Genomic DNA, 27,806 nt, shown 5'->3' with positions numbered 1-27,806 from the left:
AGAAAAAAAAATGGGGTCATTGAATGACCTCAGTTTCTCCCAGGCTCATAAACACACAGCTTCCTTTACAGTGATAGAGTTGGCTAACACTTCAGGAATGGTAGAAACTGCTGTTTACTGCCATGGGATCAGTATTCCTAATGGCTTCTTCCAGCTTCTAGCTAGAAAAACTTAGGAAGACAAATAATGGAAACAGTATCACCTGTGAGTGGTCAGTCTTATTTCCTCTTCCTTTTTTGTAGAGCAACTTACCTGTAAAATATAGGAGGCCAATTCAAACACCACTTCACTGTCGACATCAATAAGCTCCTGAAAGGGAATCCCAACAGGGAAGGTGAGTTTGGAACTTAACAATGACTTATTTCTGACATCTCTCTCAAAAGAGACCTGGCCTATTTGAGGATTTTCCAGAATCTCAAATACCCATAGACTGTCTTTAGTCCCCAAGATCACTGCTCTGAATTACTGGTCTCCATCACTCCCTGACAGTGTTTTTTCAGCTTTGAGCCAGAAGGGACCAGTGCTCCTAGGCCTATATGGTCACCTCAAAGGCTTCATCTTTAAATCATGATGAGACATTAATGGGTGGTCCACCTGTTCATCTGATTAGTCACTGGAATGTGGTGGCATGATAACGAATTGAATTTTCTTTGTAAATTCTACTTCAGAACTAGGAGCAAGGCTCTGTTGAAAGAAATGTTGTACTGGGACAGCATTAACCCCTTATGTTAAGATTAAAGTTAGAAAAAATTAAAAATACAGTTCCTTAGTTGCACTAGCCACATTTCTTTCATGGCCTCATGGTTCAGTGTCTCCAGTGTCTATCATGTTGTAGCAGAGATACAGAACATTTCTATCATGGTTCTATCAGTCAGAGCTATTATAGAGTCTAGTCTAAATATGCTTCTGTTCTATTAGTTCTTCTTCCAAATACTTAATTGTGATCAAGGCACATGGTCTTAAAAAAGAACATAAACTTCTGGGTTTTTAAAAAAATCCAGTTGTGTGTATGTGTGTGTGTGTGTGTGTATATATATATATATATATATATATATATATATATACACATACACACATATTCAAAATATGCATACAGTTAAACACTATATAAGTATGTTTTGGTCAATGGTGGATCACATATACGATGATGATTTCATAAAATTGTATCGCCTAATGATGTCACAACCATCAGAGTTTGTGTAAGTACAGTATGATGTTTGTACAGTAAAAAAAATCACTTAATAGTACACTTATCAGAATATATCCCTGGCATTAAGTGACACATGACTATAACTGTAGTCCCACCTTTTTTTTAACAGCTTTATTGAGGTACAATAAACACATATGAAAACTACACATACTTAACATGTGCATACATCTGTGATACCATCAATGTGATCAAGGTAATGAACAGGTCCATCATCTCCAAAGATGTCTTGGTGTGTGTGGTAAAACACTTAACATGACCTACCCTCTTAATTAACTTCTCAGTGCACAATACTGTATTGTTATATATAGTTCGTATGTTAGATGCAAAGGGAAATCTGGATTCCACTGGCGTGTAACAATAATAAAAATGTTAATCAATGTCAAGATTAAGTAGAAATATCTATCTTTTTTTTCTTTCCCAAATATCACCAGATCCTATAGTGAGTGACTGGATGACAGAGTTAGACGTAGGAGAGATTTAGAGACCAAGCTCAGCCCCATGTTTTATTGAGAATAGAAATCCAAAATCATGAAGAGGCTTACCCAAGGTCACAAGGTCAAGTTATGGAACTGGAAACAAACTCTTGACTTCTTTCTTTCAGTACTTGGGATTGAACTCAGGGTGCTCTACCACTGAGCAACATCCCCGTCCCTTTTTAGTTTTTATTTTGGAACAGGGTCTCCCCAAGTTGCTCCAACTGGCCTCAAATTTGTGATCCTCCTACCTCAGTTAGGATTACAGACATTACATGCATTTTCCTGCATCTGGAAACAAATGCTTAACTCCCCATACAATACATGACCTTGCCTGGGACCTGCATTCCCCCACATCAATAAGGGCTCAGTCTTGGCCAACATATTCTCAGAACAGTATCTATAATTGAAGTTATCTTTTAGATTTACTCTCCACTTGAAAAAACAAACTCTGATCCATGGATTTTCCAGTTTGGGGAGGGAGTCCAGAATTGGCCCATGGAACTCAAAACAATGTATTGAAGCAATCCTGTATCTTTTGAAGGAAGGATATCCTCAGGCTCTTTCAAGTCTAGGAATTTCAAAGTTGGATAATAATATTTGCTACTGAACCACCCCAGAAATGTGGACTAAGAGACTAATAAGCATGTGGAAGAATGGGGGACAATAATTCTTTATGTTGAACCAGCTGAAAGAGCTTTATGGCTGCTGTAATTGATATAGACTGTCAGTCTGGGAAGTGGAGGAATGTTTGGAATTGCAGTTCTGGGATTACCAGGTCCCATCAGAATGTAAACCATTTAACAGCGGACAAATGATTTAACAGAAACTCTGTCCACCGTTTCCATAACAGATCATTTCTACTCTTAATATGTCCATTTCCTCTCCCACCGATTGGCTTCCTAACTCGTTCTGGGGACTTGTTAGCATTCTGCTGTGTGTGTGCTCTTCTGTCAAACATTTACACCTATGCTGCGACCAATGATCAGCGAGTTAATGGTTAACATCCACTGGAAGCTCATCAAATGTGCAACTAACTCACAACCAACCATCAGAAAACAACCCTAAAGTTTAAGCATAGCTTTCAGTTCACCATTTGGTTCACCTGCTAAATGAAAATGTCTCTAGTTGTGGTGGGAGGGAGGATGGATGTGAAAGAGGGCGAAGGCCTTCTCTTTTTCACAGCAATTAGGCAGTGCCAGGAGGCTGTGTGGGTGAATATTAACTGCAGACTAGCCACAGTAAAGCTTCTAACAGTAGACCAGTTAATGGTCCAACCTAATTTATGCAAGTTCTCTCTCACCTTGGCTGTCAGGGCAGGTGGGAACTAGCACCTTTAACTGGGGTAAGTTTTCTTTCACCTTCTCTGACCTTGACCATCTCCCACCAAAGGCAATACAAAGGGCAAGAGTCAAAATGTACCCAATAAGAGAAAAGCATTGAAGAACTAAGTGTCCCGACACTGGAAAACCTGGTGGACAGGAAAGCTGCTGCATTACTATTACCCATTTCTATTTAGTATCAACTGAGTTCAAGACTCATCTCTTTGGATGTCCTCAGGTACATCCACACAGAGTCCTAAAAGGTGGTCTAAGAACCTATCTAGGAATGGTGGTGAGACATGCTCCTGATTGTTAAGAAAAGACTTTCATATTCTGGTGCTTTCTGCTCAGTTCCCTGCTGCAGTTTGTTCACGTGCCACCCCAACTCCTGTGGTTACCCCCCTCACCTTTACACCTCCCTTTCCCAGGTGGTTTTAGCTGAAGATTCCCACGATGGAACAAAGCCCTAGACTTTCTGCCCACTCCATAAATTTCCCATTGTACTGCAAAACCTGAAAGCCAACTTCCCCCAGAGGAGTTAACAGGAGTTTCCAGGGGTCTTCCTGTCAGAAATGTGCTGCCATTAAAATTCAAAAGACTGACTCTACCTTTCTCTCCTCTTACTTCCCTGGCAATCCAGAAGTGGCTTCTTTCATGTGTTTCTGCTCAAGCAGAGGAAATAAACTGAATGAGACAATAAGGAGTGTGTGTAAAGATCCCTGCTTGCCTGAGGCTCTGAGATTTCCCTTGAGGAAGGATAAAATGGGGAAGTGGGAGGGGAGGCAGGAGACTCTTCAAGGAAGATCTATAGGCAGCCTCCATCTGGCCATATTAAGAGGCTGGGCTTGTTCAATCCACAGCTCTGTGCAGCGGCCCCCGGTGCTCTCAAGCATCCTTTGTTGTTTTTTTTTTTTAATTTTTTATTGTTGGCTGTTCAAAACATTACATAGTTCTTGATATATCATATTTCACACTTTGATTCAAGTGGGTTATGAGCTCCCATTTTTACCCCATATACAGATTGCAGAATTACATCAGTTACACATCCATTGATTTACATATTGCCATACTAGTGTCTGTTGTGTTCTGCTGCCTTTCCTATCCTCTACTATCCCCCCTCCCCTCCCCTCCCCTCCCCTCTTCTCTCTCTACCCCCTCTACTGACATTCATTTGTCCCCCTTGTATTATTTTTCCCCTTCCCCTCACTTCCTCTTGTATGTACTTTTGTATAACTCTGAGGGTCTCCTTCCATTTCCATGCAATTTCCCTTCTCTCTCCCTTTCCCTCCCACCTCTCATCCCTGTTTAATGTTAATCTTCTTCTCATGCTCTTTGACCCTACTCTTTTCTTAGTTACTCTCCTTATATCAAAGAAGACATTTGGCATTTGTTTTTTAGGGATTGGCTAGCTTCACTTAGCATAATCTGCTCTAATGCCATCCATTTCCCTGTAAATTCTATGATTTTGTCATTTTTTAATGCAGAGTAATACTCCATTGTGTATAAATGCCACATTTTTTTTTATCCATTCATCTATTGAAGGGCATCTAGGTTGGTTCCACAGTCTTGCTATTGTGAATTGTGCTGCTATGAACATCGATGTAGCAGTGTCCCTGTAGCATGCTCTTTTTAGGTATTTAGGGAATAGACCAAGAAGGGGAATAGCTGGGTCAAATGGTGGCTCCATTCCCAGCTTTCCAAGAAATCTCCATACTGCTTTCCAAATTGGCTGCACCAATTTGCAGTCCCACCAGCAATGTACAAGTGTACCCTTTTCCCCACATCCTCACCAGCACTTGTTGTTGTTTGACTTCATAATGGCTGCCAATCTAACTGGAGTGAGATGGTATCTTAGGGTGGTTTTGATTTGCATTTCTCTGACTGCTAGAGATGGTGAGCATTTTTTCATGTACTTGTTGATTGATTGTATGTCCTCCTCTGAGAAGTGTCTGTTCAGGTCCTTGGCCCATTTGTTGATTGGGTTGTTTGTTTTCTTATTGTCTAATTTTTTGAGTTCTTTGTATACTCTGGATATTAGGGCTCTATCTGAAGTGTGAGGAGTAAAGATTTGTTCCCAGGGTGTAGGCTCCCTATTTACCTCTCTTATTGTTTCTTTTGCTGAGAAAAAACTTTTTAGTTTGAGTAAGTCCCATTTGTTGATTCTAGTTATTAACTTTTGTGCTATGGGTGTCCTACTGAGGAATTTGGAGCCTGACCCCACAGTGTGTAGATCGTAGCCAACTTTTTCTTCTATCAGACGCAGATTCTCTGATTTGATATCAAGCTCCTTGATCCATTTTGAGTTAACTTTTGTGCATGGCGAGAGAAAGGGATTCAGTTTCATTTTGTTGCATATGGATTTCCAGTTTTCCCATCACCATTTGTTGAAGATACTATCCTTCCTCCATTGCATGCTTTTAGCCCCTTTATCGAATATAAGATAGTTGTAGTTTTGTGGATTGGTTTCTGTGTCCTCTATTCTGTACCATTGGTCCACCCGCCTGTTTTGGTACCAGTACCATGCTGTTTTTGTTACTATTGCTCTGTAGTATAGTTTGAAGTCTGGTATCGCTATACCGCCTGATTCACACTTCCTGCTCAGCATTGTTTTTGCTATTCTGGGTCTTTTATTTTTCCGTATGAATTTCATGATTGCTTTCTCCCTGCCCCATCCTATTTTCACTCTGCCATCAGACTGATCCTTCAAAACAGGCATGAGGTCTGTTCAATAAGCTCTAATAGCTTTCAGAATGAAGGTCAAAGTTTTTATCATAGCTACAGAACTTCAATGACCTGACCCTCATTGACCAGCCATTTCAGTTTTCTTGCTGCTCCTAAACATAACCAGGCTTTTGTGCCTCGGGGCTTTTGCACGTTCTCTTAACATTATTTTGAAAACTTTTCCACACACACTAGCTGGATTTCTTTCAACTACTCTCAAAGGTCACTGTGCCAGAAAGGAGATCCTTGAACACTGTATATATGAAACAGCACTTTCTCTCTCCCTTTGGAACAATCCTTGTTTTTTGTTGCTGTTGTTGTTGTTGTTGTTTGGTCTGAGTACTTAGTACCACTTGACGTCCCTCTGTCACTTGAATCCCAGATCTCAGAAAACTGTTTATTTCCAGGATGTATGGCTGTGCCTGAAACAGTACACATTCATAAATATTTCAAATGAGTGAAAGAGATAATTACCTGATCTCTGTGTGGTTATATAATCCGAGGGGGAGGGTTGATAAATTGAATTATTCCTGATTTCCTAAAGAACCACTGGAGGGAGATGGAGGCAATAAAAATGTGAATTTCTTAAGGGGATGACCAGACAGAATCCTATTCACCTTCTAAGTGACTCATATATTTAATGAATAAAATTTTGTCTTTCCTGGGAACTTCCTAGAGCAATAGAAGCCATGGAGGTCTGCCTCTACTTAATACCTAGCCAGTACTGACGGCATAGTACCATGAGTCTAATTCTCAATTCCAATTAAGAGAATCCAGAAGAATGAGAAATGTGCTGCATAGAATTAAGGAATTTGTAATCAGTTGATTAATTTAGGGTTATTCATTCTGAGCTCTAAAGAGATAAATTAAGTACATGATGAGTGGTTGCAGTAAATTTGGTAAAGTTTAGCAAAGATAAATAACAAAGTGAGTTCTTTATTAGAGGTTTTATCTACAGGAATTTTATAAGCAATAGCATACAAAAAAAATCTATCTACCAGGTGTCAATTGGAAAAAATCAGATGGGGATTTTTTATCCACCAATCAGAGCTTGCCTACAATTTGCTAATCTCCTGAGATGGATGCTGAATGTGACATGACTCCAGACTGTAAACATAGACTCTACCCTTGGGGATAAATGGCATGTACCCCAGAGTTTCTGCAGTAGAATGGACATATACCTCTTGCGTGGGGTCTGGGGCTTTTACCAGCATAATGCATAAACAACAGTATAACAAAAGTAATCTACTTCTAGCATTAAATTTTAGGAAAATTAAAGAGCTTTCAGTGGAAAATAATTATTCTATCAAATAGCCATGTTTCCTTTTCCCACAGAAATTCCTTGATCAGAAGATTCAGAATATAGCCAAACAATAGAGATAGAAATCCCCTTCCATTTTCCAGATAACTCTGGTTTGTCTTGAACTGAGCTCAGCTCAGTATTCTGCAGAAAATATTGATTTTAAAAATTTACCTGATTTGAAAAAAAAACATTTAGATTGATATTGCCACACATCATGAAAATAGGCTTACAACTTTAGGACTTAGTTTGTTCATTACATCAAATAAGAAGGAAAAAGAAGAGATAGATAAAATAAAAAGTGGGTGAATAGAAATAAAAGAGGGAAGGAAGCAGACATTTCCTCCTGCACTGACAAGTAGCTTGGAGAGTATTTTAGGAATCAGCCAACATAGTGGTGTTAATTCTCAGTTCCACTGAAATGACTTGGGGATGTTTTTATTTATTTATTTATGTGGGTACTGGGAATTGAACTCAGGGGCACTTGCCCACTGAGCCACATCCTCAGCCTTATTTTTTTTTAAATTTTTTATTGTTGGCTGTTCAAAACATTACATAGTTCTTGACATATCATATTTCACACTTTGATTCAAGTGGGTTATGAGCTCCCATTTTTACCCCATATACAGATTGCAGAATCACATCAGTTACACATCCATTGATTTACATATTGCCATACTAGTGTCTGTTGTGTTCTGCTGCCTTTCCTATCCTCTACTATCCCCCCTCCCCTCCCCTCCCCTCCCATCTTCTCTCTCTGCTCCCTCTACTGACATTCGTTTGTCCCCCTTGTATTATTTTTCCCTTTCCCCTCACTTCCTCTTGTATGTACTTTTGTATAACTCTGAGGGTCTCCTTCCATTTCCATGCAATTTCCCTTCTCTCTCCCTTTCCCTCCCACCTCTCATCCCTGTTTAATGTTAATCTTCTTCTCATGCTCTTTGACCCTACTCTTTTCTTAGTTACTCTCCTTATATCAAAGAAGACATTTGGCATTTGTTTTTTAGGGATTGGATAGCTTCACTTAGCATAATCTGCTCTAATGCCATCCATTTCCCTGCAAATTCTATGATTTTGTCATTTTTTAATGCAGAGTAATACTCCATTGTGTATAAATGCCACATTTTTTTTATCCATTCGTCTATTGAAGGGCATCTAGGTTGGTTCCACAGTCTTGCTATTGTGAATTGTGCTGCTATGAACATCAATGTAGCAGTGTCCCTGTAGCATGCTCTTTTAGGTCTTTAGGGAATAGACCAAGAAGGGGAATAGCTGGGTCAAATGGTGGCTCCATTCCCAGCTTTCCAAGAAATCTCCATACTGCTTTCCAAATTGGCTGCACCAATTTGCAGTCCCACCAGCAATGTACAAGTGTACCCTTTTCCCCACATCCTCGCCAGCACTTGTTGTTGTTTGACTTCATAATGGCTGCCAATCTAACTGGAGTGAGATGGTATCTTAGGGTGGTTTTGATTTGCATTTCTCTGACTGCTAGAGATGGTGAGCATTTTTTCATGTACTTGTTGATTGATTGTATGTCCTCCTCTGAGAAGTGTCTGTTCAGGTCCTTGGCCCATTTGTTGATTGGGTTGTTTGTTCTCTTATTGTCTAATTTTTTGAGTTCTTTGTATACTCTGGATATTAGGGCTCTATCTGAAGTGTGAGGAGTAAAGATTTGTTCCCAGGGTGTAGGCTCCCTATTTACCTCTCTTATTGTTTCTTTTGCTGAGAAAAAACTTTTTAGTTTGAGTAAGTCCCATTTGTTGATTCTAGTTATTAACTTTTGTGCTATGGGTGTCCTATTGAGGAATTTGGAGCCCAACCCCACAGTATGTAGATCGTAGCCAACTTTTTCTTCTATCAGACGGCGTGTCTCTGATTTGATATCAAGCTCCTTGATCCATTTTGAGTTCACTTTTGTGCATGGCGAGAGAAAGGGATTCAGTTTCATTTTGTTGCATATGGATTTCCAGTTTTCCCAGCACCATTTGTTGAAGATGCTATCCTTCCTCCATTGCATGCTTTTAGCCCCTTTATCAAATATAAGATGTAGTTTTGTGGATTGGTTTCTGTGTCCTCTATTCTGTACCATTGGTCCACCTGCCTGTTTTGGTACCAGTACCATGCTGTTTTTGTTACTATTGCTCTGTAGTATAGTTTGAAGTCTGGTATCGCTATACCGCCTGATTCACACTTCCTGCTTAGCATTGTTTTTGTATTCTGGGTCGTTTATTTTTCCATATGAATTTCATGATTGCTTTCTCTATTTCTACAAGAAATGCCGTTGGGATTTTGATTGGCATTGCATTAAACCTATAGAGAACTTTTGGTAATATCGCCATTTTGATGATGTTAGTTCTGCCTATCCATGAACAGGGTATATTTTTCCATCTTCTAAGATCTTCTTCTATTTCTCTCTTTAGGGTTCTGTAGTTTTCATTGTATAAGTCTTTCACCTCTTTTGTTAGGTTGATTCCCAAGTATTTTATTTTTTTTGAAGATATTGTGAATGGAGTGGTTGTCCTCATTTCCATTTCAGAGGATTTGTCGCTGATATACAGGAATGCCTTTGATTTATGCGTGTTGATTTTATATCCTGCCACTTTGCTGAATTCATTTATTAGCTCTAATAGTTTCTTTGTAGACCCTTTTGGGTCTGCTAGGTATAGAATCATATCATCTGCAAATAGTGATAATTTAAGTTCTTCTTTTCCTATTTTGATGCCTTTAATTTCTTTCGTCTGTCTAATTGCTCTGGCCAGTGTTTCGAGAACTATGTTGAACAGAAGTGGAGAGAGAGGGCATCCCTGTCTTGTTCCAGATTTTAGAGGGAATGCCTTCAGGTTTTCTCCATTCAGAATGATGCTAGCCTGAGGCTTAGCATAGATTGCTTTTACAATATTGAGGTATGTTCCTGTTATCCCTAGTTTTTCTAGAGTTTTGAACATAAAGGGATGCTGTACTTTGTCGAATGCTTTTTCCGCATCTATCAAGATGATCATATGGTTCTTATTTTTAAGTCTATTGATGTGGTGAATAACATTTATTGATTTCCGTATATTGAACCAGCCTTGCATCCCAGGGATGAATCCTACTTGATCATGGTGTACAATTTTTTTGATATGTTTTTGTATCCGATTTGCCAGAATTTTATTGAGGATTTTTGTATCTAGGTTCATTAGAGATATTGGTCTGTAGTTTTCTTTCTTTGAAGTGTCTTTGTCTGGTTTAGGTATCAGGGTGATGTTGGCCTCGTAGAATGAATTTGGAAGTTCTCCCTCTTTTTCTATTTCCTGAAGTAGCTTGAAAAGTATTGGTATTAGTTCCTCTTTAAAGGTTTTGTAAAACTCTGCTGTATACCCATCCGGTCCTGGGCTTTTCTTAGTTGGTAGTCTTTTGATGGTTTCTTCTATTTCCTCAATTGATATTGGTCTGTTTAGGTTGTCTATATCCTCCTGACTCAATCTGGGCAGATCATATGACTTCAGAAATTTATCGATGCCTTCACTATCTTCTAATTTATTGGAGTATAAGGATTCAAAATAATTTTTGATTATCTTCTGTATATCTGAAGTGTCTGTTGTGATATTGCCTTTTTCATCCCGTATGCTAGTAATTTGAGTTCTCTCTCTTCTTCTCTTCGCTAGCATGGCTAAGGGTCTGTCGATTTTGTTTATTTATTCAAAGAACCAACTTTTAGTTTTGTCAATTTTTTCAATTGTTTCTTTTGTTTCGATTTCATTAATTTCAGCTCTGATTTTAATTATTTCTTGCCTTCTACTTCTTTTGCTGTTGTTTTGCTCTTCTTTTTCTAGGATTTTGAGATGAAGTATGAGATCATTTATTTGTTGTTTTTTTCTTTTTTTAAGGAATGAACTCCAAGCAATGAATTTTCCTCTTAGAACTGCTTTCAATGTGTCCCATAGATTCCGATATGTTGTGTCTGTGTTTTCATTTATCTCTAAGAATTTTTTAATTTCCTCCTTGATGTCTTCTATAACCCATTGATCATTCAGTAACCTATTGTACATTCTCCAAGTGATGTATTATTTTTCCTTCCTTCTTTTATTGTTGATTTTCAGTTCCATTCCATTAGTATCAGATAGGATGCATGGTATTATCTCTACTCCTTTATATTGTCTAAGAGTTGCCCTGTGACATCATATATGATCTGATTTTGAGAAGGATCCATGTGCTGCTGAGAAAAAAGTGTAACTGCTTGATGTTGGGTGGTATATTCTATATATGTCAATTAAGTCTAGGTTATTAATTGTGTTATTGAGTTCTATAGTTTCCTTACTCAACTTTTGTTTGAAAGATCTGTCCAGTGGCGAGAGAGGTGTGTTGAAGTCTCCCATGATTATTGTATGGTGGTCTATTAGACTCTTGAACTTGAGAAGAGTTTGTTTGGTGAACATAGCTGCACCATTGTTTGGGGCATACATATTTATGATTGTTATGTCTTGTTGGTGTATGGTTCCCTTAAGCAGTATGTAGTGTCCCTCTTTATCTCTTTTGATTAACTTTGGCTTGAAATCTATTTTATTTGATATGAGTATGGACACTCCTGCTTGTTTCCGAAGACCATATGAGTGATATGATTTTTCCCAACCTTTCACCTTCAGCCTATGTATGTCTTTTCCTATCAAATGCGTCTCCTGTAGGCAGCATATTGTTGGGTCTTGTTTTGTGATCCATTCTACTAGCCTGTGTCTCTTGATTGGTGAGTTTAAGCCATTAACATTTAGGGTTATTATTGAGATATGGGTTGTTCTTCCAGCCATATTTGTTTATTTATGTTACTAAACATGGTTTGTTTTGTCTTTGATTATTTTTCCCCCCTTTACTGTCCTACCTCCCACTGTTGGTTTTCATTGTTATTTTCCATTTCCTCTTCCTGTAATGTTTTGCCAAGGATGTTTAGAAGAGATGGTTTTCTAGCTGCAAATTCTTTTAACTTTTGTTTATCGTGGAAGGTTTTAATTTCATCTTCCATCCTGAAGCTTAATTTCGCTGGAAACACAATTCTTGGTTGGAACCCATTTTCTTTCAGTGTTTGAAATATGTTATTCCAGGATCTTCTAGCTTTCAGAGTCTGTGTTGAAAGATCAGCTGTTATCCTGATTGGCTTACCCCTAAATGTGATCTGCTTCCTTTCTCTTGTAGCTTTTAAAATTCTCTCCTTATTCTGTATGTTGGGCATCTTCATTATAATGTGTCTAGGTGTGGGTCTCTTATGATTTTGCACATTCGGCATCCTGTAGGCTTCTAGGATTTGGGGTTCTGTCTCATTCTTCAAGTCTGGGAAGTTTTCTCGTATTATTTCATTGAATAGATTGCTCATTCCTTTGGTTTGAAACTCTGTCCCTTCCTGTATCCCAATGACTCTTAAATTTGGTCTCTTGATGTTATCCCATATTTCTTGGATGTTCTGCTCATGGTTTCTTAACAGTCTTGCTGAGCTGTCTATGTTCTTTTCAAGTTGAAATACTTTATCTTCATTGTCTGATGTTCTATCTTCTAAGTGTTCTACTCTGCTGGTAGTATTCTCAATTGAGTTTTTAAGTTGGTTTATTGCTTCCTGCATTTCTAGGATTTCTGTTTGTTTGTTTTTTATAACCTCTATCTCCCTGTATAGTTGATCTTTTGCTTCTTGGATTTGTTTATGTAATTCATTGTTGAAGTGATCTTTCATTGTCTGATTTTGCTGTCTGATGTCTTCCTTGAGACTCCAGATCATCTGAAGCATGTATATCCTGAATTCTTTGTCTGACATTCCATCTGCTGCAGCTATTACCTCTTCTAACGTTGAGTTGACCTGCATTGCTTGTGGTCCTTTCTTTCCTTGTCTCTTCATACTGTTCGCGTTCCTTTCTACTTGGTGAAACTGTTGTGCTATTGAATTTTCCCCCTATATATTTATATTGGTCTTGTATAGTTGCAAAGTCTCCCTCGCAGGCGCGGGCGGCGGCTCTGCCCCTCCTCCAATTGGGGCAATGTGCCTACCACGCCAGCAGGCCACTGGGCCTGCTCTGCCAGTCGGTATCAGGTCCTCCTACCTTGCAGGCGCGGGCGGCGGCTCTGTCCCTCTGCGGACCCCTAGGCTTGTTCTGTCGGTGGTCGCAGTTCTGCCTACTTTGCAGGCGCAGGCAGCGGCACTGCCCCTCTGCAGGCCTCTGGGGCTGTTCTGCCAGTGGGTCGCAGGTCCGCCTACCTTGCAGGCGCGGGGGGGCGGGGCGGCTCTACCCTTCCTCAGGCCACTGGGCCTGTTCTGTCTGTCGGTTGCAGGTCTGGCCTGTTCTGATGGTGGTCACAGTTCTGTCTACCTTGCAGGCGCGGGGGGGAGGGGGCGGCTCTGCCTCTCAGCAGGCCGCTGCTCCTCTTCTGCCGGTGGGTCGCAGGCCATCCTACCTTGCAGGAGTGATTGGAAGCTCTGTCCCGCTGCGGGCCACTGGGCCTTTTCTGTTGGTGGTCACAGTTCCGCCTACCTGGCAGGCGCGGGGGGTGGGGGGCGGCTCTGCCCCTCAGCAGGCCGCTGGGCCTGGTCTGTGGGTGGTCACAGTTCTGTCTACCTTGCCGGCGCAGGGGGAGGGGGCGGCTCTGCCTCTCAGCAGGCCGGTGCTCCTCTTCTGCCAGTGGGTCGCAGGCCCGCCTACCTTGCAGGAGTGATTGGAAGCTCTGTCTCGCCGCGGGCCACTGGGCCTTTTCTGTCTCAAGCATCCTTTGAAGAGGGCTTTCTGCAGGTTTGTTTTCTGAGCTAGAATCTTGCCTGGAACCCAGTGTAGTGGCAAACCTGACAATTTTATCTTGGTATTAGTAAAGGGTCAGGCTGCTAAAGAATGCAATGTCTTTTGGTCACTGGGGCCATTTTGTGTGCACTTTGGGCATCTATTTTCCTTACTATAGAATAATGTGCCACATTCTCTGATCTTTGGAAAATGATATGGAATGATAAAACCTGACCAGGTGTGTATGTGTATGCCCCGGGTAAGGTGGGCTGATGGTCCACTTCCTCTCACTGTGCATTGTTTCATCCTAGGTGAGGAAGAAGCTAAATGAAGAGGCCTGAGACCAAATATCATCCCACAATGGTTAGCAATGATCTCAGGAAGATTTCCATCACAGGGCCTCCATGTGTTCCAAAGGGTCCCAGGAGAACCCCATGAGGAAGGCATGGTGGATGTTTGTCAATCATCCTGGGCAACTGAGTTCTTCCCGATCCTTTGTTTGTGGGGAGTATTTGGTGGTGGTCTTTATACGCCCTCAAGAAGCCTGATGGAAAGCATTCCCCCATGGTCAGGTATTATAGAAATTCCAACTTTCATGAAGATTATTGAGATAACTATAATGTGAAATATAATTAACAATCATATGGTAGGTTGAGATGATGTAAGTGAGCATGACTCTTGTAAAGTCTGTTCAGAACCCCTTGCAAGGCTGGTCCAAGGCTTTCCTAATCTATCCTCACCTGCAGATGCCATCTTTACTCTCTCACCCACAGAACACCTAAAAAGTCCTCACAAAGCTCTATGTTCTAGTCCCAACCCAACAGCTCAGGGACATCAAATAAGTCACCTCTTTGAGTTGCATTTTCCTTATCAGTCAAATGGGGAGAATAGCTTATTTTCTGCTTATTTTACTGGTTTTGATGAGACATAAAGCTGATTTAGAAACTAGAGAACACATGCCTTATTACTTATTTCCATTCACTGGTTTCTATAGATAATCCAAACTCTACAGTTTTGCCACGTTAGTGTGCCTACAGGAATCTTTAGTAAATTTTTTTTTTAAAAAGAGATGGGTAGCATGGTGTGTGTGTGTGTGTGTGTGTGTGTACTGGTTACCATGTATATAAGGGCTAATTTAGTGCATCAACTTCACTGTCTATGAGGTGCCCAGATTAAACATAATGTGCCTGTGGGGGTGTTCTTGGATGAGCTTTGTGTTTGAATCAGTGGACTCAGGAGATGACCCTCCCTAATGTGAGTGGGCATCATCCAATTCCTTAAGGACCTAAATAGAACCAAAGGGAGAGGAAAGGAGAATTTTCTCCTTTTTTCTCATCCCTTGCCATTAGAACTGAGACAGCTCATCTCATCTCCTGCTCTTGGCTGGTAGTTACCCTAATGGCTCCCCTGGTTCTCAGTCTTTGAGCTTGGACTGAGTCACACCCACAGCTTTCCTGGGACTCCAGCTTGCAGACGGCAGGTCATGGACTTAGCCTACAATCACATGTGCCAACCCCAAATGATAAATGTCTTCCACTGTATCCATGTGTATGTTATTGTTCTGTTTCTGTAGAGGACCCTGACAAAACAGTGTAAACCGTTTAAGTGGGTCACCAAGCCGCATTTAGCTTAGCGTGCTATCTTCTTCTTCCTTCTCATGTTTGTGTAGCTGCCATGCCTCATTGCACAACTCATAACGCTACACAAAGTTGCTCCTGGGCAAACACGGGCTGTGGTGCAGGATAAGACTACTGCGCTCTTGCACAATCCCTCCTTCTCAGCCCTTTGCCAGCTCTTCAGCAGTCAAGTCACTTCATGTTTGTCTCATGACCACAGGAGTGCATGTCGTCCCTGCTGAACCGCGACTCTAATTCTGTGCCACAGAGATTTCTCATGTTGGTCGCTGCAGACAGCCCCATGTTATGATTCCAAGGAATCCCTCTTTTAGAAGTCTGGGCACAGCCAAGATGACAGGTCCATATGGATTTGTTTCTAGAGAACTGAAAAAGAAAGTCTCTCCCTGTCCATCTTTATTTCTGCTCCCTGTCATACAAATACATGCACCAAATCTGCATCAATCAAAGGCAGAGATAAGGAACAGGGTTTTATAATTCTGAGGCTAATATTTATGTTGGTTTCTCCATCCTGTAGGACTTGATTCTGGGCTTCGTTTCTCTCACCTACAGATGATATGATGTCATCTGTTCATTAGCAAAGCTCTTGGAGGATCTTCCAACAAAAGACCATTTATTTCATTATCAATAAGAGTGATAACATAGGCTTAAGTAGCAAATATAGCCCAAGGATAATTACTTAAACTCCAATAATAAGTGAAACTCCCAGACCAATGCAGACTTTTCAGAAAGGAAGGCTGGGTGAGACCCTCAGCACACTCAAAATAGGAATTTTAAGCTTTTCCTTCTCTGTCATGACCTGCTCTCAGTGCATGCCTGTAGGCTCAGATCATAATACCCCAAGAAATATGCAAATCCTTGCTCCCCAGGTTTAGAAAGCAATGAATTAAAAAAACACTTTTCTGAACCTTGTCCGTGTGCCTAGTCCAGGGATACGTTGTGGAAGCTGACCACAAAAATCCACTCAGAAAATGTTCATGCCAACTTTTCCTCCAGCCCAAGGGAGTGAATTTCAGTCTGCCTTCAGATGACAACTGTGGGTCTTGTTCTTTGGTTATCCTTGTTGGACAAGATAAGCATTGAGATTGAGCATAATTTAAGTGCGGTGAATATGCTTAAGCAGTGGAATGCTATATGATTAAAATAAAATATGAGATTCACTGATAGGGATTAACTGTGGTCACTGAAGGCAGGTGGGCTGTGGCTGGAGGAGGTGGGTCATAGGGGTATGCCTTTGGGGTTTCTATTTTGTCCATGGTGAGGGGAGTGGTCTTGCTCTCTCTCTATTTCCTGGTACCATGTCCTGAGCTGCTTTCCTCTGTCACACCCTTCTGCCATGATGTTCTGCCCCATCTTGGGTCCTGAGGAATGGAGCTGGCTGTCTGTGGACTGAGACCTTTGAAACCCTGAGCCCCAAATAAACCTTTCCTCGTCTAAAATTGTTCTTCTCAGGTCCCTTGGTCACAGCAGTAAAAAAGCTGACTGAAACACCTACATTTGTTGTTTGCAAGAGTTCTGGAGGTTACTGTGACAGCAATTTCACTGTCTCACTGTGGAACTCAGAGCCAGTGGACTTCGATCCAGCAGCCAGGACACAGGGGAAGAGCTCGGAGTCCACATGAATATAGTCACTCTGTCTAGGGTGACAGGAGTGCTGCCTGCAATGGGGGCTGACTGATGGGCCTCTTTGGTTGGCCTAGAAGACGGGAGGCCGGGGAAGGTTTGCCAGGATGATTCTGCGGTCTCCTAAGCCTCCTCCCAGGGAACATAAGCATCTCAGGCCAGGCTGCATTCCCATGTAACTTTTCCATGGAACTGGACACATATTTCTACGAAATGAGTTTTATCTATTCCTTGGTCACACGTTTTCTTTCCATTCCCCACCTGTCACCGTAGTGAGTTAAAACACATCAGAAATGTTGGGGGCCACGTGGGTGTCAATAAACCCACCCACACTCCTTCCTTTTCCACTTAAAACAGATCATTACAGCCCCACTTTCACAGACAGACTTTAAATTTCTGTGACTTATAGATTATGATTATCTTGCCCTACTCTTTTGTAGACAATAGGGAGACGTGAGGGAAGAGAAAGTGAGAGAGAGAGATTCTCTATGGTTTTTCTGCCTCCTGGTGTAGAGAAGCAGGTGGGGAGATGGTATATATGGTTTGGGAAAAATAAAAAAATGAAATGAAGCAAAATGAAACACCTCTTCTTGTCTGGCTGCTGTTGAACAGATCAAAAATTCGGTTCTCTAGAGAAGATGAACAGGAAGCTGTTGTTAAAAGGAAGTCTATATCTGGAGCACAGGCTACTCCCTCCTCTCAAATCCTGGATATAAAAGAATATATGCCAGGTGGGAATGGGAAGGGGCATCCCTGGAGGAATTAGGAGCCAAGGAGAAAAGATATCAGATGCTGGTATCCAAGGTTCCCCAAGAAAAAACCAGCTTGCCCCTGGACCACTCCACAGGGACAGCACCAGGACCCCGGCCCTCACCGCATTCAGGCAGCTTTTAAGCTCCTCACTCTTGAATATGAGTGGAAACACCAGGATCATTGGACAACTGAGGAAAACCTCCTACAGGGAAGACAGAGATCAAAACAAACAGCCAAAGAAAGAACTGATGGGAGCAGCAAGGACACCGAGTGTATGCACTATAATTAGAATAATGAGGGCGATAGGAGCGGGGCTGTTCCTAAGACAATAACAGAACAATATAGAAAAGGGAAAAATCAGAGACACAAAGGAACTCCTGGGAATTAAGGAGATGACAGCAAAGGTTAAAACGTCTATAGAAGAGATTAATACTGACAAAAATCTCCCAGAAAGTAGGACAAAGAGACAGAGATGGACAGTTGGAGAGGTGAGAAATAAGGGCAGGAGGCTGTGCCCAGCACCCGAAGCACAGCAGCTCCAGAATGAGAGGACAACAGGGGGGAGAAGACGGTAAAGAAACAATACAAACATGACCCCCCCAGAACTGAAGAGTGCAAGTCTCCTTGTACAAGGACTGGTATATACGAATATCCTGAATAAGACTAAAAGTGCCATGAATACCCAGCATTATGCCCACAACAGGCACACTTCTGAAATTTCAGATTGAGAGAAATAGAGGAGATCCTGAAAGATCTCATTGTGTGTGTGTGTGTGTGCACGTGTGCGCACGCTAGGATGGGAAGATCACCTATAATGGATAGGACGGTGGACTTCTGCAGAACAGCACTTGATAGTCAGAGACATCGTCATTCTATATTCCTGCTCCAAACCATTCATTAGATATGAGGGTAAGGCATTTTCAGATTCACAAGGACCTGGATATTTTATACAATTGACACTACATAATATACATGATTTCTCAGAATTTACTGGGGAATATTCTCCAAAAGGGGGAAATAAAAAAGGAAAAAAGGATCCAAGAGGCAGAGGAATCGATACAGTGTAGGGGTGGGGAAAGACGGGGGGCTGGGGGGCTCCTGGGTGAGAGCTGTGAAGGAGGCCAGGTTCAGCTGGAGCAGAAGGGCAGAGGATTCCCAGGGGCAGGTCCCAGGAAAATCAACAGCAGCAACAGCTGCCAAAATCCAACCAAAGAGAGAACTGGGGAATTACCTTTGCATTGGAAATTAATATTGGAATGTATTTGGGAATCTGTAGGATTGTTTAGTTTCTGTGTATCCTCTGGGGGGGTGGGGAACAAAGGATACAGAGAAACTCAACAAGTAAAAGCAAGGCCATTAACCCCTCCAGGTACAACAACTGGTTGTCTAAGAATGGAATCGGAACCACAGGATACTATGGATCAGTCATCACAATGGCATGCTGATGATTATGGCTTCATCCCAGAATTATATTATTGCCCTATTGAGAAACGGGAAAAGGGAAAGTGTGGGTGGTTGTATGGGACACCCCGATCCTCATCTATCTTGCAAAGAATTCACCACCTAAAATGGACAAACCAGGAACAAAAGGGCCATTTATTTAGAAATAGAGGTAAGCTCTAGAAGAAACAACTACCATCTTGACAGTGGTAAAACTGGTCAGAAAGGAGGTGGGCACATTTTCATCAGAAGCCTTCTAGAAACATTTAACTTCAAAACTATGCAGCATATTATTTTGATAAAACTAAGACTTCTTTTCCTTAGTGTTGGGGAATCAAAGCCAGGACTTCACTTAGGCTAGGGGAGAGTTCTACCACTGAGCTGCACCACAGCCCCTAGAAAAGATAAATCTTTATATTTTAAAATGTGAGTGAAGCAGGTCTTTGAGGAAGCCGGGATAGCAGTTGATTTCACCTGAACAACTTTGATTCTAATATGCTGTGGGAATCGATCCCCAAGAGACAGGGTGGGAGCTGATGGTGTTAAGCTGCTGGGTAAACAGAAGCCTGGGGTAGCTGTGACAGGCCAGGAGGCGGACCCTGTCTCCTGGGCTCTCCAAAGCCTCAGAAGGCCAGGCGGCCATGTGGATGGACAGCCAACAGAAACTCCTCAGGGCTGACTCCAAGTGGCTAACCAGGCTAAGTACTTCCAAGAAGGTGAGCACAGGGCTTTGCAATATCTTTGTTCAAAGAGGAAGACCAAACCTGGAGACATGACAGAGGGTGTTCACATTTAGTGCATTCCCTAAGTGACAGAGCTGGGAAGGGAAGCTGAGTCTGTCCCAGCAAAAGCTAAACTCCTGATCACTCTGCTTCTGGGCTCCCTATTTCTACCTGTTCAACCGCTGGAAACAGGGCACCGCCAGTCACGCTGCTTCCAGGTTCTTTCTCTTGGAGTCCCTCCCTTGAGCTCTCACCAGATTCCATCTCTGGAAAGTTAATCATTCCTGCTCTACCCCCCTCACAGGTTAGGAGGTAACAAATGAATGTAAAAACCATTTTTTGAAAGCCAGGTGCAGTGGCATATGTCTGTAATCCCAGCAGTTCCAGAGGATGAGGCAGGAGGATCGTGAGTTTGAAACCCATCTCAGCAACCTAGTAAGACCCTAAGCACGGTCCACACCCAAAGGACTTAAAAACAGCATACTACAGGGACACAGCCACATCAATGTTTACAGCAGCACAATTCACAATAGCTAAACTATGGAACCAACCTAGATGTCCTTCAGTGGATAAGTGGATAAAAAAAAATGTGGCATATACACAATGGAATATTACTCAGCAATAAAAGAGAATAAAATCATGGCATTTGCAGGTAAATAGATGGTGTTGGAGAAGATAATGGTAAGTGAAGTTAGCCAATCCCTAAAAAACAAATGCCAAATGTTTTCTCTGGTATAAGGTGACTGACTCATAGTGGGGTAGGAAGGGGAGCATGGGAGAAATAGACGAACCCCAGATAGGGCAGAGGGGTGGGAGGGGAAGGGAGGGGGCAGGGGGTTAGCAAGGATGGTGAAATGTGATGGACATCATTATCCAAAGTACATGTATGAAGACACAAATTGGTATGAACATATATTTACAACCCAAGATATGAAAATTGTGCTCTATATGTGTAACAAGAAGTACGTTCCACTGTCATTTAAAAAAAAATAACAATAAAGGACCCTAAACAATTTAGTGAGACCCTGTCTCAAAATAAATCATAAAATAAGGTGTGTGTGGGGGTAAGCCCCCGGTACAAACAAGGAGGGAGACAGGGGGTTCTTGGGATGCTGTTTGGTCTCTGGCATAAACTTTAGAGAAGCTAATCCTGGGTCATTTGTGGTCTCTTGCTTGTCTGACCAAGCTCAAATGAGGATTTTTGAGAAGAGAGTTCTGGGATTCCTGAACGATGTTCACCCCCCACTCAGCAACAGGGATGATGCTGTGGCACTGTGACTTTAAATATGGCTGGCTTGGTAGGCATTTCCCACATGGGAAAGCTGAGAATTTCTTCTTTTTAAAAATTGTAAAGAATTCCAGAGTCAGTTCCAGCTCAGGATCTGTGACCTGACAGATGGAACAGCTCCAAAACCGAAAATGTTTCCTCTCGCTTTGACCCAGGTGTCTGCCATCTACAATTGGGACAACTTTCTACTTGCCCAGCTTGGGAGTGATTTCCTGGCTTCAGTGGCTCCCCAGTCATTTCCTTTAGCTCAAGTCTGCCACCTGGTGGACAGTGCTCACTTTTTAATTTCACAACTTTTTTTTTTTTTTTTTTTACCACATAATTTATTGTTTATTAATATCAAATAAAAATTTCATAGTTTGTTTCTATTTGTTTTCTTCATAAATTCTTTTTTTTTTCCTTTCACAATGTTGCATGCCACACCTTTGAGGCAAGGATGTATTTTTAAACACTACATCAAAAGGACTGGAGCATTCATTGATAGGGGCCGTGTTACATGTCAAATGTGGTCCTACTCATTTTCTTCAGTCATCTGCTATGACAAGTTTTTAAGAGCATTTGTTCCAACCACCTTCATACATCTTCATGCCACTGGATGTTGTACCTCGAAGAACCCGGCACCGGGCCCACAGGCTCCTTCACCACCCGGCCACCATGGCGAAAGAACACCTCCCATTAATTAATTTCACAACTTTTAAAAAATGTTTTCACATTTAAAAAATCATCAGGTGCTTTTTACAATCTGTGAGGTATCTGCATAGTATTATTATTTCCATTTTATAATGAGAAAATGGGGTGAGAGGAAGGAATTCGTAAGTACCTGGAGCTGCAGTTAGTGTCTTTTTCCTCCATTCAGCAAAAACCAAAAATACTATCGTCTGAGTGTGCTGGGTTGGAGCCCAGTGTTAAGTCCTGGCTCAGCAACTGCCACCAAGTGAGGTGTTTGACAGAATTGAATCTGATCACTGCCAGGCCCTCTGTCACACTGAACGTTTGCACTTGCTGGAACTACTCTGTGCAATGAATGTGCTGATTTATTTCCAGAAGGGGAAGCCAAAGCTGGTACCTCATTTCAACTCTTGGTTTTAAAGTTTGGTGGTTGTTGCAACTCCCCAAACCTGAGTAAGTTACATACAAAAACACAGGCTGCAGGATCTCCTTGGAATCCTTCGAATACCTCCTGTGACCACCTCGCTAACAGCCACACTTGGATTTGAAGTTCTTTGTGCTGCTTGGGTGCTCTCTATTGCAAGGACAGCATGTCCAGAGGGCAGAGCATGGCCCTGGCTGAGCTATGACCTGGCCACTTCAACCGACTGACTGGTGTTGAGGTGGTGAAACTTAAGAAGTGGGGCCTACTGAACAGGAATTAGGTCACAGGGATGTGTGAAGGATGAATGAATTGACATTGGTCTTGCAGAGTGGGTTGGATCTCACAAGGGTGAATCATGAGTCCTCATGAGTGCTGGTTCTTATAAAGTGAGGCCATCTTACATGCTTGGTCTCTTCTGCATGTACCGCACACCACTGTCTCATACATTTCCACTACTGTGATGCCATCCACCATGAGGCCCTCTTCAGAGCTGAGCAGAAGTCAGCACCATGTCTTAAATACCCAGAACTATGAGCTAAGTAAACCTCTCTATATTTTGTAAGTTACACAGTCTCAGGTATTTTGTGATAGCAATGGAAAAATGAATGAAGACAATGTGCATGTTGGGGATAACCAGTGGAATGGGTGTTTACTCTAAACATGTCCTTGAAGTAGTTCTTAACCTAGGTGGGGTCTGCAAGAGAGGGTGTGTGCCAGAAAGGTGGTGGGCATTTGAGGTTATCCAATGAAAAGAAACATTACCAGCGTAGGGGGCATTTGGATGCAGTGCAAGGATTGTCCCACTTAATTACAAGTGTCTCTTGAGTAGACATTTCTCTAAAGATGTATAAATGGGTAATAAGCATGTGAAAAGATGCTCAGTATCACCAGTTATTATCAAAATCACAAAATATTGCTGCTTACCATAAGAATGGCTATTATTTAAGACACACATACACACACACACACACACACACACACACACACCCCAGAAAACAACAAGTGTTGGTGGGATATGGAGAAACTTGAACGCTTGTGCAATGTAGGTGGGAATGTAAACTGGTACACCTTCTATGGAAACTAGTATGACTGTTCCTCAAAAGACGGTAACTATAGTTAAGCAATTTTACTTCTGGGGTCTACCTGCTCCCCAAATTTTAAACAGGGTCTAGGGGAGATATTTGTAGACCTGTGTTCATAGCAACATTGTTCGTGATAGCCAAAAGGTGGAAGAAACCCATACATCTATGGACAAAGGATGATAAACTAAGTGTGGTCTCTATGTGCAATGGGACATTATTCACCCTTAAAAGGGAAGGGAATTCTGACACATGCTACCACATGGATGAACCTTAAGGACCTATGCAAAGTGAAAAAACGTCAGTCACAAAAGGACAAATACTGTATGATTCTACTTATATGAAGTCCTAGAGTGGTCAAATCCATAGAAATGGAAAGCAGAGTGGGGGCTGTCAGGGGCAAATGAGAGGGGTAATGGGTCTAGAATAAAGGTGCTTTAATGCCTGAAGTGGTTACCATGGGCTGAGGGTGGAGCTCTGTAGTTGAGCACTGCCTAGTATCTGTGAGGCCCTGGGTTCCAACACTAGTACACCACACAGGCGCGCGCACACACAAACACACACACACACACACACACATCCCACAGGTCATGATGGTAAATGTAGGTGTCTATGGCTTCAAGAAAAGAATTGTCTCATGTCTCATGGGAGATAAGCTAATCATCGAAAAAATGGTCAAATGTACATGTATTTGGTTATAAGTTTGTTCATACTTTGGAAAGCCAAGTTCAATACCACATTTGTCCTTCTCATCTAGGTTCTCCTTTGTCTCCATCAATAAGAAGACCTTCAACATCTGGTCGAGGTTAAGGAACACCTTCACGGAGTCAGGAATGGCAATGGGATGAGAAGGGGTCATGTTATTTAGTCGATGGTATTCATTTCATGAAGTTCTCACTTACTTATAGTCATTAACGTATAAACTACATCTCTGAATCCATAAAGTCACCTTAGGGGAGCAACTTGGTATCTCTAGCTTTGAATGATGCTTTCAGATTTTGAAGGAAAGCTGTGGGGAAGAGTGTTCCTACCTTGTAGATGCAGGACTTGGCATTCAGGAAGAAGAGCTCAATGGTGGCATTGTCCTTCAGGTAGGAGATGCTTTCTATGTAGAACCTGAAAGAGGAGAATGGCACGTGAGCCACAGTGGACCAGAAACCCATGGTTCTCTTGACTGCTGGAGTTGAGGTGAGGACTAGAGATCCCAATGTTAAAGAAGGTATCGAGTGTTTTTCTCTGATTCTTTTTTTGTGGGCAAACAGTGTTTTTCGTGTCTGTTCCTAGCAGGTCAGATTGGTCAGGCCTGAGGGCCTCCCCAGAGACAAACAATGGGCCCCCTTGCCATCCCTCCCTAAGAGCAGACTGAGTCTCCTTCCACTTTGCCTTCCTTAACCGCTTTCCAATTCTTCATGTTATTTGATTTCATTATATTTTTTTGACCTAATGACCATCGAGATGGATTTTTAAAAAGATGATTTCTTCTGCTTAATCAAATAAGGTGTGTATGTGTGGGGGGTTGCGTTTCTCTTTGAAATGCTCCTTATGTGCGTTCCCAAAGGTGGTGAAGTGTGACTTGATTTCTGCACACGCAGAGCACGGTGGTAAGTGTCCTTAGCACTGACATATTAATGCATATTAAGCCAAATGAGAATTGAATTCCTATCAGGATGGAGCCTATGGATTTTTTCAAGATTGAAACATGCTGACATTATTTAAGTTTACATTAAATGTGCCTTTGCATATCGACTTTGGAGTTTATTAAATTCTTTAACTAGATAATGTGCTTGTACTATCTAAGGATCGGATGCTGAGCATATAGGAGCTGGGGTGGTGGAATGATTTAAATGCAGTGTTATCAGAGGGAAAAAGAGTCTTAGTGGGTGCGACAACACTCAGACTAGACTGGGAAGGCACTGGCTGCTTGGCTCTTAGAAACTGGATGGACCAAAAGAGGTAGTGGGTGAAGGAACTGAATGAGAAGAAACAACCTCTCTGTCTTCTAGTACAGTGCTACAATTTGATGACAAGAATTCTGGGGAGGGGACCAAAGACCAGGAATCTAGTCCCTGCTTTGTATACTTAGGACAAGTCACACAATCTCTCTGGGCTTCTCTTCTCCAGGCTAAAAGAAGAGAGTGGGACTCAGTGGATGCTTCTCCATCTGAGATGTCTCCTGTTTTTTAAATATTGGACACGAATACAAAGGAAGACCACAATAAAACAGCAGCAGCAAACCCAACAAGCCCACATCGTAAAAGGCAAACGAAACATATCCACGGGTTAGGTCAAGACACGCCCACAGTCGAAACCTCTTGTCTGTACCCTAAGTGAACGCTGTCTTCTATCAGTTTCCAAACGTGTGCGGGGGTTGCTGTGATGAATTCAGTATAGACTCATTTAAATGTGTGAGTGGATCTAGTGTAACTTCAGGTATTAGTAGGTCCTCTCAGTCGGCAGACATGAGTAGCATGATCACCATCATGTCAGGGACTGCAGAGTTTCAGAGGATTACAAGATGACCCTCAGGCTTGCAAAGCCGGGAAGGAGAGGACCGACTGATCCTTGGCCACATCACCTCCTGCCCTGGAGCAGCTGTCTACTGCTTTGGAGGCAAGTGCTTTTCAGCTCATGGGGCCCTGAGTAGTAGAGTCTGCAGTGGTCTCGGAAGAATCCTCAAGTTCACAACCCTCAGTTCTTGAGTAATGCAGAACTGAAATGAAGTGACAAATTTTACATCTCAAAGTAAAATACATTCAATCGGATTTAATTATCAAAAATAAACCTGTATCCTTTACAAAGGGCCCTTGACAGGGGGTAGTTAAAATAACAAATTAAGTGGAAAAAAGGAAGGGAAGAGGAAGAGCTCAGGGGCGGGATAAAAATATAGGGCACTGCTTTGAAAATTAAGTCATCACAGATCCTTGAAATTTAGAGTCAAAATTACTATGGTCCACTCCCATGCTCCCAGGACATCAGGATGCTCTGCCACACACTCTGCCCATGGGCCGGTCATCTTCTGATGACTAGGGTGCCTTCTCACTGGGCTGCCAACTCCTTCAGGGCTGGGGCCAGGTTTGTTCATGTTTGTATCTCAAGCCCAAATACAGCGCCTGGCACAAATATGGGCCTAGTAAGTGGGGGTCAATGCAGACTTTCCACTTTCCCCTCTCCATTCTGCCTTTGGTTGGAGTTCCTACTGGACAGTGAAAAGGGTGATGAAGACAATAAGGAGGGAGAAGAAATAACAAGTGACTTCCAAGTGGTCACCAATCCCAGGTGAGGGGATTTACACCCCAAACAGACCGTCATTACCCCACTGTCCTAGCTCTCACTGGTGACAGAGAAACTGGTTACAATAGCGACTGACTTAACGTGTCCTAATACCAGAACAGTAGCAGGAGCCTCCGGAGGCTGACAGCAACCTTACTATGATAATAACATTCAGTTTAAATCTGTATGGTCTGAAATCACTTAATTTCCAAAGCAATTCCATTTATCCTACTTGTTTTACTTTGAGAATTCAGTATTGATGACATTCTGGGCACACACTCCCAGCCTCAATTTTCTCTTGAATAGTAGTTTATGAAAACATAACACTTGTCTTTTCCTTTCAACTCTTACAATGGAAAACTCAAACAAGGAGGCCCTGATGATGTCTCTGGAGACAGCACTCACTTCCACCGACCTCCTGCCATCTGGTTTTGAGAGGCAGAGAAGGAAGAGGAAATAACAAGCATATTCTGAGATACAGAAAAAACCCTCCTCTTGACAGGAAGTGGAGAGAGCTTTCCTGTTAACCTTATCACCAAGACAACCGCTGGGAAAACCCTGGTAGCAACGGACCCGTCATACTCTTATTCAGTAACCTTGGACATTTAACTCATCCTGAACTTTCCATCCGCTCCAGGAAACTGTGGAGGGGAAAAAAAAACCTGGAGAAAAAAAAAAGGTCTGAGATGTCTCCATTCACACACAAGCAGGCACCAGGGAGAGGAGACTTGGGCAAATGGGGAGCGTTCATGGTTTGGATGCAACAGTTTTTGTAAAAATGTGGTTCTTTTCCACACTTTCAGGAGAGCTTTGTCCTTGATCCCCCTCTTGGACAGTAGGTGGCGATGTTGCACTTCCTTTTCCTGGGCGGGGACAGGCCAGAGGCTTCCTCAAGAAGCAGGTTCACAAAGACAAATCTGGGTCTTTGGGTAAACCCAGGGAATTGAAGGCTGGGTCTTAGATGCAGAGGGTCTGCATGCATGGTTTCAAGTTCACTCTGGATTAGCCACGTCTTTATGATACTTTGGCATCTGGAACCTTGCTGACACTAGAGGGGCTGTCCCGCCCAGGGTCGGCCACTTCTTACAGACAGTAAGAACTGCGACTCTCAAGCAACCCACCAAACAAACCACAGTCCACACCTCCCCGC

The 27,806-nt window shown here is 42.2% G+C and overlaps 1 protein-coding gene across 7 annotated transcripts in view; it reads right to left on the bottom strand.

Annotated features, from left to right (window-relative positions):
- The window catches only part of Frmd4a (FERM domain containing 4A), a 581,879-nt gene that overhangs the window by 98,688 nt on the left and 455,385 nt on the right, over positions 1-27,806 (bottom strand). For all 7 annotated transcript variants that reach the window (XM_058575149.1, XM_058575147.1, XM_058575148.1 and 4 more), the window contains 2 exons: positions 24,418-24,502; positions 253-309 (listed from right to left, as the gene is read on the bottom strand). In XM_058575149.1, the coding sequence (XP_058431132.1) occupies positions 253-309; positions 24,418-24,502 (142 nt within the window). The remainder of the gene's footprint in view (positions 1-252; positions 310-24,417; positions 24,503-27,806) is intronic.

The sequence above is a fragment of the Marmota monax genome, unplaced genomic scaffold (assembly GCF_021218885.2).
Source record: "Marmota monax isolate L192 unplaced genomic scaffold, Marmota_monax_Labrador192_F-V1.1 WCK01_AAM20220418_F8-fsc00090, whole genome shotgun sequence".
In the NCBI taxonomy this organism is placed as follows: domain Eukaryota; kingdom Metazoa; phylum Chordata; class Mammalia; order Rodentia; family Sciuridae; genus Marmota; species Marmota monax.
Note: the sequence above shows the minus strand (reverse complement) of the source record. Positions and strands in the feature narration are given on the sequence as shown.